Source organism: Marmota marmota, unplaced genomic scaffold (genome assembly GCF_001458135.2).
Source record: "Marmota marmota marmota unplaced genomic scaffold, marMar, whole genome shotgun sequence".
Taxonomy (NCBI): Eukaryota; Metazoa; Chordata; class Mammalia; order Rodentia; family Sciuridae; genus Marmota; species Marmota marmota.
The window spans coordinates 15,295,831-15,310,364 of NW_025999941.1; the positions used below are offsets into that span (position 1 = coordinate 15,295,831).

At 44.1% G+C, this 14,534-nt stretch overlaps 1 protein-coding gene across 1 annotated transcript in view; it reads right to left on the reverse strand.

Moving 5' to 3' along the window:
• The window catches only part of Cadps (calcium dependent secretion activator), a 468,098-nt gene that overhangs the window by 61,165 nt on the left and 392,399 nt on the right, over positions 1-14,534 (reverse strand). Inside the window, 2 exon segments of the mRNA XM_048801213.1 lie at positions 12,732-12,815; positions 13,725-13,799. Coding sequence (XP_048657170.1) covers positions 12,732-12,815; positions 13,725-13,799 — 159 coding nt within the window.

The following is a 14,534-nucleotide window of genomic DNA, read 5'->3' on the forward strand; positions in this document are numbered from 1 at the left end:
TACTGTAGGCAAAAGAGGAAACCATACGAACCCCACCCCCCCCCCACCCCAGCCTGGAGGATCTGAGTGCATCTTGGGAAGATGAATACATTCTAAGAGCCAATGGAGGGACCCACTGCTTGGGTGAGCAGAATGTGCGAGTGGGTGGGATGTACTGGGACTGTGTGTGCGGGTGAGCAGTTGTGCAAACCTCGGTGGCTCCTGCCTGGGGCCAAGTGACAACTGCAGTGGAAGCCCCTTCCAATGTTGAGGACTGGAGAGAAACAGAACCCTTGAAGTAAATGTGGATCAAAAACAGCATAATGGGGACGCGGAGCTCAGCCACCAGAGGGACTGCCATATCCTCGCTGTCGGCCACTCGTGGAGGACTGTGTCCTTGTAAGCATGGAATCAAACACTGTATAAATGGTACTGCAGGAGGAAAAGGGCTCTGGGATGGATAGTGGTGATGGTTGTATGACATTGAGAATGTACTTAATGCCACCGAATTATACACTTGAAAATAGTTCAGATGGAGTGGGGTGCACGCCTGTAATCCCAGTGGCTGGGGAGGCTGAGGCAGGAGGATAGCAAAGTCAGCCTCAGCATTTACCAAGGCCCTAAGCAACTTAGCAAGACCCTGTCTCTTAAAAAAAATAAATAAATAGAATTAAAAAAATAAATATATATATATATATATAATAAAAGGCTGAGGATGGGGCTCAGTGGTTAAGTGTCCTTGGGTTCAATCCCTGGTACCCCCAAAAAAAAAAGTTAAAAGAACAAAACAAAACACGAGCACTAAATAGATGTACAAACCATAAGGCCATTTCTCTCTCTCTCTCTCTCTTTCTTTTTTAAGAGGGCTGGACTTTCTAATTGTTGACATGGGAACTGTGACACCCCAAATTTCTCCTGAGTACCTCACAGTTCAGAAAAATGAACCATGGCTTTTGAAATTTGAATCGCAATTGAAAGAAAAGAAACATTAAGTTTTTTTAAAAATAATTTTTAGGAAATATCCCTAAATAGACCAAAAATGGGAAAACAATTTTAGAGACTGGAAAGAGAACATAGGTCAATTTTCCACTCTTACTCCTGACCTTTGAATTACTGGCTGTGTCCTTGGGAAAAGCAATTAACTGTGGTTTTCTTATAAATAATGTTGAATTAAATCCTTTCTATCTGATAGCTAGTCACATATAAAAGCATGGATGTATTTTACCAATAACTGAATGCCTAATATCCACTGTCATATTCAATTCCATTTTTTTTTTTTTTGTGGTGCTGGGGATCAAACCCAGGGCCTTATGCACATCAGGCAAATGCTCACCACAGAGCTACACCCCCAGCCCCTATGTTATTCAGTTATTTTTTTTGGGGGGGGGTACTGGGGATTGAACTCAGGAGCACTCGACCACTGAGCCCCATCCCCAGCCCTATTTTGTATTTTATTTAGAGACAGGGTCTCACTGAGTTGCTTAGGGCCTTGCTTTTGCTGAGGCTGGCTTTGAACTTGGGATCCTCCTGCCTCAGCCTCTGGAGCTGCTGGGATTACAGTCATGCGCCACTGCCCCTGGCCACTGCTATCTTTTCTACATGATAATGGACTAGAATTTAAAGGTTCAAATCAGACAGACCAGAGAAATACTTCAAAAACCAAAAGGTATTTTTAAATATCTACCTAGCACAAATAAAACCTCATCAATAATGATGCAACCTTGATAAATAATCTGAAGTGACCTCTGAGAACCACGGCAGAACTTGGGAGAGGCCAGGGGATTGTAGAAGAGATCCTAGGCTTCCCCACAAAATGTCCTTAGACATAAAGCCCTGGGAGGACATAAAACCCCGGTGGCGCGGGGGGGGGGGGACTGCACAGTTTCTGTGCATGTTCATAAATATTGATTGTGATTAAACTATTAGCATAATAATAAGGGTAATGATGCCTCCTTCAGCCCATCCCCCCATACTTCCCAAAGTCTCTACCTTTCATTAAACAAAGGGGCTGCTGGTGCTGCCGGGGCAAGAGGCAGGGAAAAGATCTCTATTAAGCAAAAGCATTCTGTTCCATGCGCCCATTAGGAGCCGAAGCCTCATTAACCAAGAGGATTGTTCTCATCTCCTGTTGCTCAGGGTACTGTGCGCGGAGACGAGATCCAGGAAGTGTATGTTCTCATCTCTCTTCCCCCCCAGGGCTTTGGAACAGATGCCCGATTCAAGTAGACCTGTTTTTCCTTCCAGTTTTCCACATTTCTGTCCCAATCCTTCATTCCCAGAGAGGATTTCCCCCCCCCCAAGTCTCAAGGGCTCCTTCAAACCCGCCCTCTGAACGCTGTCAAGACTAGACAACACTTGCACGCTTATTCTTTGCCTAGCAGAAGGCTAAGCGATTTATAAGTGATTAACCCTGGCAATGGTGGGCACGATGATGATGATCTTCATTTACAGATGAGGAAACGGAGGATCAGAGAGGTTAAGTGACTACCTAAAAGACCCACAGCTAATGGCATCATGAAGCTGGCATTTAAACAGGGGTCCCTTGGCTTCCAGATTTGCCCTCTCAAGGGCTGTGCTGTATGGCTGTCCCATTTTGTCTGTGTCTAGGACCTGATGTTATTTTAGAAGAAGCTCAGAAGAGCAAATTGGAAAATATTAATTTTGTAAAATCTTCAATCAAGCATGAAGGCTTTTTTGTTGTTGTTGTTGTTGTTGATTGGAAGTGGGAGCCCTTGCCTGCCTCTGGCATTTTCCCGGTCTTGCTTTGCCTCTTGAACGTCTCTCAACACTAAGAAGTCCAATACATGGCAAGCTCTCAGGGGACGGGGGCCATAGTATGCTCACATTCTGGCTCCTGCTTGGCCTTTGTGCTGAGCAGGTGAGGACTCCATCGTTGTTACCAAATAGTAACATTTCAGCATGAAGGGGTCACTTGTCACACCTGATGCCCTCCCTCAGCCCCCAGGCTGTCTCAGACTGAATTTGAAGGTAGAAATAATTTACACCGCCACTGTCAAGGATAAGTTATTGGTCATGGTCAGCCCAGTTCTGTTACACAGAGGAGAGTTTTCTTCTATTTTCTTCCTCTTGGGTAAAGAGTGGAAAAGAGGAACACATAGATGAGCTAGAAGCCCAATGTTCCGGAACCAAACGTGCAGGTCATTTTCCTCCTCTGGTCTCAGTTTCCACATCTGCAAAATGGGGGTGGAGAGAAAGTCTCCAAGCTTCCCCAAACTTCCCGCATCAACACCACCTTCTTGGTTTTGGCCACGGCCCATGAGCTATCTGTAGCATATTTCCTTAATAGTCCTCTTATATTACTACTATAAATGGAAGATCAGTTATCTCACTCAATAAGAGAAATCAAGGGTAAAAATAAATACTATCTAAATAAAGTTACTAAGTTCTAGCTAGACATGGCTGCCTCCTGAGGATGCCAAGCTGAGGGGTCTCTCTCTCTCTCTCTCCAACACACATAAAAACTTGTAAATTTTAGGGAAGGGTGAAATAATAAATGGAATCCTTCTCCTCCATAAAGATGAAAAGAATCCATAGGGAATAACCCTCTCACAGTGTGGCTGGTGTTATGATGTGCTGAGTTTTTGTAGCATCTGACATCGATATGGCTTTAGGACTATTAGTACATGTCCTATGCTTTGGAAGTACTCAATGGAATAATGGTGTAAGGGGCACATGTACACACACACACACACACACACACACACACACACACTCACTCACTCACCCACACACCATTCAAGCCTGTTTGGTACTATTTCCTAATTTCCATGGTGCAACTATTCTCCACATTGTAAATTTTAGGTTAACAATGTGACATCATACATGCAGAGACAGGAAGCGAGAATGGGATCTCATCAGCAGGTAGGAACCTCTCACCACTGGAGCACTCACTAGGAAATCTCCAAGGTTCTTTCTCATGTATGAGCCCTAGATAGTACCCTCTAGACATCCCAGATAGCTTTTAATTTTTTTAAAGATCTTCCTCTCTCTACCCCTCCTGATTCAGTAATTTACCTATGGCACTCATCGGAAACATAGAGGCTGATTGGCAAACGGATTCTAATATTTACTACCTAGTGATAAAACCACACTGTTAGCTCCCATAACAATATCTAGCAAGTATTGAATGCTTATCCCATTCCACGTACATAGTACTTTATTTTATTTTTTGGTACCAGGGATTGAACCCAGGGGCACTTAACCACTGAGCCATATCCCCAGCCCTTTTTATTTTTTATTAAGAGACAAAGTCTTGCTGAGTTGCTTAGGGCCTTGCTAAGTTGCTGAGGCTGGCTTTGAACTTGCTATCCTCCCGTCTCAGCCTCCTGAGCCCCTGGGATGACAGGCTTGTGCTGCCGTGCCTGGCAGTATTTTATCTTTTAATTTGAAGCATAATACATAATGTGTATCTCATTATTCCCATTTAACAAATCATTAAATGAGGGTCATAGGTTAACTAATCTGTCCAAGATTATACTTCAGAAAGGGGCAAAATTGGATAAATTGCAAAACCTCAGGGCATCATGGTATAAACCTGATTTACCCCAGTATATGCTTAGTGCATGGGATATACAATTCTGGTTAAGCCAAGATATACAATATATTTTTTGGTTTGGAGGAATCAAACCCAGGACCCTGCACTTACTAGGAAAACACCTCTCCACTGAACTACATCCCCAGCCCCAGCCAATCGTTTGATGAATAAAGAAGGATTCTAGAAATGAGGTATGAATGAAAAATTCTTGAAAAATTTAAATGAGACCCAAACTGCTAACACTACACTAACCATAATGGAAAATATCTTTCTTTGATCCATCAAAATTCTGAGTATAAGAATATGCTGAAATGCAAAAGTCATAATGATTTGGGTTGTTATCATTATGGAGAGTAAGGCATAGGATTTATTTATAGGAGAAACAACTGGTATGTTAAAACTAAGCAGTTGAGAACGTGCTTCATTAAAAGCATGGAGTAGCTGGGCATGATGGCACATGCCTGTCATCCCAGCAGCTCCAGAGGCTGAGGCAGGAGGATCACGAGTTCAAAGCCAGCCTCAGCAACTTAGCAAAGTACTAAGAAACTTATGGAGACCCTGTATCTAAATAAAATAAAAAGGGCTGGGGATGTGGCTCACTCAGTGGTGAAGTGACCCTGGGTTCAATGTCTGGTACAAAAGAAAAAAAAGAGAGAGAGCATGGGGTTATGATGGGTTATGTAACCCTCTTATAGTTTTGAGAAACTTGATGGTCAGGTTTAGAATGGCTATTTATAGAACAGCTACTGTTTTCTCTTTGAATTTTAACTGTAGCATATAACATTTATTACTAAGCCCCCAGTTTAGAGCACATAGTAGGCACTCAATAAACATGCATTGAATACTCATTACTATTTAGTATCATGCAAGGCCTACTGTGTGTCCATCGATCCCAACAGCTCAGAAGTAGCAGCATTCCCACTTGATAGATGAGGAAACTGAGGCTCTGAAATGGCCAGTTACCTGCTCACCTTTCCAAAGGTCTGGTTTTCACTATTACACACCTCCCCTGCCTCCCTCTCTTTCTCTCTCTAACTTTATGGTGATAAAGCTTCCCACTGCCTGTGGGTCAGAATCAGGGCAGAATCTCTAACTTTTTAATTTCGCAACAATTATTGCCTGTTTTGAAGCGACGTAGGTCTTCATTAGGTCTTTCTCTCATGGCTGGCACTCATCGTCTGTGTCTATCTTATGTTTGCTTTGAAAGACATTCTGTTGTCTGCAAAAGAGTATGAAGGGAATGGTCAACTTTGGATGTGTATCTTTTTTGGGGGGGAGGTTCCTGCGGGGTGGCTCTGGATAGCAGGTGTGATAATTGTCAAGTGCATTTTCAAGGAAGCCACTGGAAATGAGGGTGTCCTACTAGGTGATAAAACGATTTGTCACAGACCCGAAAGTGAAGGTCAAATCCTACAACATTGGGGAGTGGCTGATGAAAGAAGTCACTACCAGACATTGGAGACCAGTGTTGGATGGCCCTACTTTCTAGAGCATGGGGTTTTGGTGGGTCCACCATGAACAGAGCGCATTAGAAGAAAAACATGGTGACTCCCCAGCCACCTTCCAGTGGTGGCTCATAGCTTCTGCATCAGAAGACCACAAGCTGGTCCTGGCTTATCCTGGGAGTGGGTTTCTCTGTGACCTCTCAGAACTTCTGCAGAGGAATCAATTTTGGTGATACTGCCCATGGTAATACTACCATGGGATGGCTGTCATTTCCCTTCTTCTACTGCGGCCTGTCCTTGGGTCCCAAGGCACTTTGAGTTCCCAGAATGTTCTAGGCCTTCCCTTTCTTCTCTAGGCTTTGGTCCCTTGGAATACTCTTGAGTTTCCTTCTTGGATAGGCAAAATTCTATTGATCGTGTAGGTCTCAGCTTACATGTCATTTCCTTCAGTGGCCTCCCAGATGACATTGGGTCCCTTTTGGTCTGCAATCCCATTGCAATGGCTACTTCTCTCTGTCTCTCAAATATCATCACACTTATAATTACTTGTTGGAAACAGCTCTCTCTCACTCAAATGTAAAATAAGAGGCATTGTCTCCCTTATTTATTGCTAAGCCCCCTGTACCTAGCACATAGTAGGCACTCATTAAACATGCATGGGATGACGGGCTAATATAAAAGGGAAGATTGGTGAAAGGACTGAAGGAAGTGGAGAATATTGTGAGTCCATTACTTTGGTGTTATTGCACAACTGGCTGGCTGGTGGATAAATTACTTATAAAATAATTTTGTTGGTCATATTTGAAAAAGAGATAATTCCTTCTCTGATGAATGATAGCAGTTAGTGGAAGGTCTGTGGAAGAGTTACTAATGGATGACATCTATGAGTTTCTGTGCATTTATGGGGAATATCATTCCATCCATAATAAAGGAGTACATTTAGGGTGAAGTCTTTTTTTTTGCTTATGTATATTTTTATTGGTGTATTATAATTGTCCATAACAGTGGGATTGGTTATGATCGTCTCATACATATGTACAATATAGTAATATAATCTGGTCAATTTCCTAGTAGCTGTGTGACTTTGGATGCATTACTCAACATCTCTCATCTGGAAAGTGGGGGAACATTATGGAATCTATTGCACAGAGTGGCTGAAACTGAAGAGAGAAAAATGCATGTTCATCCCTTAGCACAGTAGCCCATTATGCCAGCCATGAGTGCGATGTTGGGTACAGTGTCTAAGGCAGGCACCTCCAGTCTGAAGTAGACCAGCAACCAACCATAACAACATGAATCAGTGGCTGATAATTTGATGAAGTTATTTCTGGAGGGTGGACCAGCCCTTCTCTGACTTTGTCACCCATTGCCAGTCCATACTGTACAAAGCCTTATCTCCTACTCTGGACACTCCCCAAAGACAAAGCCCAGTGAAACACCATCTGAGAAAAACACCAACATGCTGCTTTCGACCCCACATGGGCTTCCTGATCAGCATGTTCTGGGGACAGAGGGGGACTCCTTTGATCCTGTGCTGATATTGATGGAGGTGACAGTCTTGTTGGAAGGTATGATATCAAGGTCTCTGGACTTCAGCAGCCAATGCTGTTGATTTACACCAAATCCAGCCTTTGTTACTGATTCTAGTGAGGAGGAGAAGGTCTACTTTTTAAAATTTCTAAGTGACAAAGCATCTCTAATGCTGGCAAAAGGGGGAAAAAAAAGGTGAATGAGAACTTGAGATTTAAGATTGGGCCAGGTGCGGTGGTGCATGCCTGTCATCCCAGCGGCTCTGGAGGCTGAGGCAGGAGGCTCCCCAGTTCAAAGCCAGCCTCAGCAAAAGCGTGGTGCTAAGCAACTCAGTGAGACCCTGTCTCTAAATAAAATACAAAATAGAGCTGGGGATGGGGCTCAGTGGTCGAGTGCCCCTGGATTCAATCCCTGGTACCTCCCCTCACCAAAAAAAATAAAGATTGGCTATAACATAGGTTTTGGTCTCCTGACAGTCCTAAAATGGCATCATCCTCCGGGTCCTGAGTGTCTTTTATGTGATGTTTGTGACCACCTGGAATGGATTTGCTTGATGGGAGATCCTAGCTCACTTCTAAGGGCTGTGAACATCTAACACAGCTGTTCCATCTTCATCCCTCTGAGGAAAAAGTTCTGCAGCTGAGTGAAAGGAGCTGGGGAGCTTAGCCTCTCTGAGCCTCAGCTTCCTCTTTGCCGAGGAGCACTGTTGGAATGGAATTGTTCTGAGGATTCCACAGAAGATGTACATTTAAAGCACTTAGCTGTGTGCCAGGCTCCTAGCAAGTACTTAAGCAATGGGAGCTGTACTCTTGTAGTTATTTTAGACTTCCCAACTCATCTGATCTGTCAGCGTCTATCCATGAAGGAAATCATAAGCCAAGGAGATGTCCTTTCTTCCAGGTCACCCAGCTCCATGATAAGGGGCAGGGCTGGGCTCCCCTCTGGGTCTCCCTATTTCGGGCTGTCTTTCTTGATTTACTCTAGGTCTTCATTTGACTCCCTGGAACTCTTCAATAAATCATAGCTTTAGGGTCTTTCACCTTTGCCCTCTCTGCTGGGATCTCCACCCCCAACACCCTTGACCTGCAAAATATCCTGTGAACATGCTCCCTGCCTGCCTGCCTCCTGGAGGCCACAGCTGCTGCTCTTTCTAGAAGATTCTCCCTTTCTCTCTCTCTTTTTTGGCACACCAGGGATTGAACTCGGGAGCACTGACCACTGGGCAACATCTCAGCATTATTTTGTATTTTATTTAGAGACAGGGTATCCCTTAGTTGCTTAGCACCTCACTTTTGCTAAGGCTGGATTTGAACTGTAATCCTCCTGCCTCAGCCTCCAGAGCTGCTGGAATTACAGGCATGTGCCACGGCACCCCACCTCTCCCTTTTTCTTTATCCATGGTTGGCTCCTAAAGCTCAGGGCTCTTTAAGGAGGGATACTGGACGATTCTCCTAAACCAAGTCATGTCCCTCCCCACTCTCTCTTGCCCTCCAGCTTAGATCCTTCGCCCATGCTTCCCTCCATTTGATTCTTTTCTTTTGCCTGTCTCCTTTACTAAATACAAGCTCTAATAGGACACAGAACATCTTTTCTGCCTATTGCTGTGTGCCCAGTGCTTAGCACGGTACCTGACACAAAGGTGTTCAGTAAACATATTCCAGGTGAATGACTGATTGATTAAATGAATGAATGAATGAATGAGTGAGTGAATCCCAGAACTGGTTGATTGGTTCATGCCTGGGTTAGAACGGAGGAAAGCGTTTGAACTTTCTGGGAGAGCTACCTGCGCACCTGCTCGCCCCCCTTCTTGGCTTCCTAAAAGAACAGCGCGAGGCTATCCACAAGACTCAGACCTTTCCAAACGAGCTTCCCACACAAAAGCACATCTTGCACTCAACGGAAATGGGCGGATACTTGCTAATCGCATCTTCCAACTGGGCTGATCTTTGAAAAGTTCGAGAGGCGCCTGCCTCCATAAATCCCAGACTGCTACCACTGCCGAGACTGCGGAGGGAGGAGAGGAGGGTGCGCTTGGGCGCTTCTCGGGCTGGCACGAGGAAGCCACATCTCATCCTCCCTCCTCCCCCAACTCCTCTCCAAGAGAGGAAGCAATGCAGATGGAGACGAGAAATAAATATTCCTGCCTGCTCGGTGCCACTGCAGACGTTTTCCAAAATGTCTGGCTTGGACCATGAAATCAAGCCCGCCCAGGAAAGGAGGCGCTCAGCAGGAGAAAGAGGGGGAAAGGGTGGCATATTTGTCGATGCGCGTCAGCTTTCTGGGGGGCAGAGCACATGGCTCATACTTGGCAGGCCTGCTGAGGTGGGGACGTGGTAAGTGCACAGTAATCCTTGAAGAATGGCATCAGAGATGGGAGCGAGATTAAGGGCATCATGCCCACGGTGGGTGGGCAGGTGCGCAGGGTCTCTGCCGCGCTGGTCCAGGGTCCTAGGACCCCTCGCTGGTTCTTGCGTGGGTTTCAGATTCTTTCTGCGATACCTGCTCCTTCTGCCCCGGTCCTGCTGACCTCCACTCCACTCCTGGGGAGTCAACCCAACTGGACTGTGGGCAACCTTGAAAGGCCCCCTGAAATTTGGGCAGGAGCTCAGAATCCATGTGCCACCTCTGAGCACAGCTCGCCTTCTCTAATACTGGAATTCTGGCAGGAGATGATAACATAGGCTGCAAATGAGAAGTGGGTGCTTTTGGCCCCGAGGTGGCCAAGTGTGTGGGAGAAGTGTCACTAAGAAGGGAAGTTACAGGCCCAGCAATAGGCACCCAAGTGTTCGGCATTACCGAGCCTTCGCTAGGCAGGCTGCGAGACTGCAAAATGACTCAGAGAAAGGGAGAGGAGGGGATGGGACTTTGAGACTGAGAACTCCGGCAGAGGCCACTCCCCGGGTCTTTGTCTCTAAACCTCCCGAGAGACTGTCCTGCGTCCCCCTGCTGCTGGACCACCTTCCAGCTGTCCTCTTGCTAAGTCTGAAATGAGGATGGGGCCCTTGGTGGATTGACAGAGGGGACCATAAAGACCAGAGGAGTTTTCCTGGTTTCACTGGGTTCAATTTTAGTGCAGTAAATACATTTGCCCAAAAGGGAGATTCAAGAAAAAGCCATGTCTTTGGTAGGGATCAAGGTGACATTTTCCACAAATGTTGCATTTATTGGATCCCTTTTCTCCATTTCTACGATTTCACCGAGAAATGAAACATTGTCTAATATTTCCCACTCGTGTGCCCTGAATCCTTCTTTATGAATCTTCCCCATTCTTTTGCCCATCTGCCTCCTAGTGCCAGGCAATTGCCAGCTGAATCCCGCTCTCTCCAGGAAGCTGTTCACTGGAGGGGTGAAAGCTGGCAGGAGACATGGGCTCCTGTCCCCATCGTGCCCACTGCTGTGTGACCTCAGAAAAATTACTCCCCCTCTCGGGGCCTTCATTTCTTTGTCAAAGGAGTGTGATGGCTAGGTATCCTTTTAGCTGTGATACATTAAAGGTGGTTCTGCAGAATGAAATTGGATGGAATTTCTATTGTCACTATCTCTGTCCTACTCCACCTTCACCAATAAACTCCAGGGAGGGTCCTCACACTCCTGGGACTGAATCTAGTCCTTATGCCTAAGAAGGTCAGGGTTGCACATCAAGATAAGTTTGGCACTGGATGCTGTCTAGAAACTTTTAATTGTTTTCTGCCAACATTTTTTTTTTTTAATTCCTGGAAGACTAAAGTATGGGTTGGTGAAAGAGCAAAATAGGGTATATTTGGAGGTTGTATGCATATTATAATAACCATATTAGTTACCTGCTGTTAATAATAGCTGCTGTTTAATAAGCTCTATTATAAGCTGGGACTATAGATCCTATCCTCCCCTTACTCCCTTACAGATGACAGGCTCAGAGAGAGTGAGACCCTTGCTCAAGATCACACAGCTGGTTAATATTGGTAATGGAATTGGTGTTAGTTTCCAAAGATGGTGGTATGCTGCCCACTACCTTGTAATGGGCTTTTTCTTGCATTCAATACCCATCTGGGAGATCCTTCCGACAATGAGACTGAATTAAAGACCCACAGACAGGGGGTCCTAAGTTGATTGTCTGTCTTATAATATCTCAGAGCCAGCCAAATCCTGCTATCAAAAATGACAGGGGTACAAGCAGCTGCACTATCTGCCTGATACCAGGAAGAGTGGAGAACTGGGTCCCTGAAGCAGCCTTTCCAGTGGCCGGCTCCAGTGATCTCCTGTCTACAGGACATACGTTGCCTTTTCTATTCAAATTTGCCCAAGCCCAATTCTGGCACAGAATTGGAACCTCTCAACATTTATAAAGGCCCTAGTCATCTGCTCCAGAGGTTGTGAATGCAAATGGTTCCCAGTCCCGGGCAGATATGAATATATGAAACCACCCAGAGCTGGCACACACTCGTCCCATCTGCAGAGACCACTGAGGCTCTGTCAGGCAGTGAGTGGCTATGAGCCCAGGCAGGTCTATCCTGAAAGGCAGACTGCTTCATGAAGCCTCTTGGTGTTCACATGCAAATGAATCCAGTCAAGAAAAGCATTCCTGATATGGGAAGGACCACATAAAACTATTTGCATCTCTATGAGACCTTCAGCCCTTCCAAGTACAATCTCTAAAGGGAATTTTCCTTATTTACAGGTAAGGAAACTATGGCCCACACAAAGTGATTTGCCTGAGATAGCTAAGGCAGGTGTGCAACTCTTTGGATGCAGACATATAGAGAGGTGTGTGTGTGTATTCATACACATATTGTGCACTCACAAATGAAATAGCAACAATGAGCCAGATGTGGTAGCACACGCCTGTAATCCCAGTACCTCAGAAGGCCGAGGCAGGAGGGTAGAGAATTCAAAGCCAGTCTCAGCAATATAGCGAGGCCTTAAGCAATTCAGTGAGACCCTATCTCTAAATAAAATATGAAAATGGGCTGGGGAGGTGGCTCAGTGGTTCAGTGCCCCGGGGTACAATCCCTGGTAACAACAACAAAATAAAAAAAAGAAAAAGAAAAAGAAATAGCAATGATGTTGGGTTACCTGCCATTAGGAAACATCCTGATCATTCTCTTTATGTTAATATTACATATCAATAATTTATCTCAACACACATGCACATCCCCCAAAAGAAGCACCACAGCCGCACCCCAACTGCAAACTCCAACCCCAACTAAAACAAAACCCGGGAAAGGAAGAAGCTCTTGACTTACGGTAAATGACAGAAAAGAAGAAAACAAGGTCCCTTCATCATATCTGGATAATTTTGCCAGGACTCCTTCCAAGATAGTAACGAACTAGTGAAAAAAACAGCAGAAGAGAAAAAAAAAATCATTATTTTAAAACATAATTGTTCATGACAAAGAACAATATTTTTCTACCACGTAGAGACTGGGGCTGAGTCCTCGGCTCATTTGGGAATTCTATGACTTGATTCCCACCTTCGGAGAAAAGAAGAGGCTCTGCCTCTACACAGAAATATTTGACTTATCCGGCTTTCTCTTCATTATTATGTGATTGCAAATATAGAGGGTTACAGAAGTGCAAAGTGACAAAATATTATTGCGTTGCGCATAGCGTGCGATAATATTAAATGCACTTTTCAAAATCCAAAACTGTGCAAAGCCGTTTTTACGTTACATATTAGCACTACATTTAATCCAATCTATTTTTATTTGTCTTTTATCAGTAATTTGGGGGAAACAGAAGTTTAGCACTGGCAAATATAAATGTCTTCCCATTCAGTATTACTTAGTTAAAATTCTATAATTCATGAGGGTGACTGAAATAGCTTTATCTGACTTTTATGTTTTATTATGACTCTCACTGAATGTGAAACTAGAGAAAAAGGGGTTTTCATGATGGCAGAATTCCTTATTACCGTTTAACTTTCTGTGTTTAAAAATCTAACTTTGTCAGGGCTGAAAAAACAAACATTTCCCGTATAACCTCATGCAACGTTTGGGGACAAATTCTTATTAAGTTAACATATGCCACTTGATCAATTTATCTTCACGCGGCTTGCAATCATCGGAAAATCATTTGGAGCTGCGGCTGGGTGGTGTGCAATCTTGTTTCCTGAGAGATACAAGTCTCCGGTTCAACTTTTTTTTTTTTTTAATTTATTTAATGTGCTACATTTTAATGGAAATGAAGCTATAAACAAAGCCTGATTACAAAGAAGCATTTCACCAGAGGCTGATTACCTTTGCCACCAAGAGTGTTATCATTTCTTTAACCGTTTCTTCGATTAGTTCGTCTATTTTTGAATGGTATTGATGCTAAGGAACACAGAAAAAAAAATTAGCCATGTTTGGGATGGCATGACATCCACTGTAATATATATATATATATATTTATATATATTTATATATATATATTATATGTGTATATATGTATAATATATATGTATATATATAATATATGTAATATAATAATATAATATAATATATGTAAAATAATTATTTATTTATATAGAGAATTGAACCCAGAGGCACTCAACCACTGAACCACATCCCCCCAGACCTATTTTGTATTTTATTTAGAGATAGGATCTCACGGAGTTGCTTAAAGCCTCACTAAATTGCTGAGGCTGGCTTTGAACTCGCGATCCTCCTGCTTCAGCCTCCTGAGCCCCTGGTCTTACTGCTGTGTGCCCCCTGAGCCCGGCCACCGGTAATTTTAGACCACACAATTTATAAATAAAGCCTGGCCTGCAAATCCAGTTTACTTCGATAGTTCCAGGAACATCTATAAGATTCTGACTCCAGGTCTTTAATGGAGAGAGATTTGAAACTCTTTAAAAGATGACTAGGCTCACTATATCTCACCCAGGGCTTTAGATGTCTCTGATATATGTAGACACACACAGATTTACCAATAACGTACATGGGTGGCTTAACAGCCTGACAGTGTGTGGATCTGGATTTTTCCAAAGCCAGATGCCACAATAATCTAATAAAGGAGATGAAAATTATCTATGGGAAACTGCCGGGGTCGGGGGGGGGGGCGGGGTG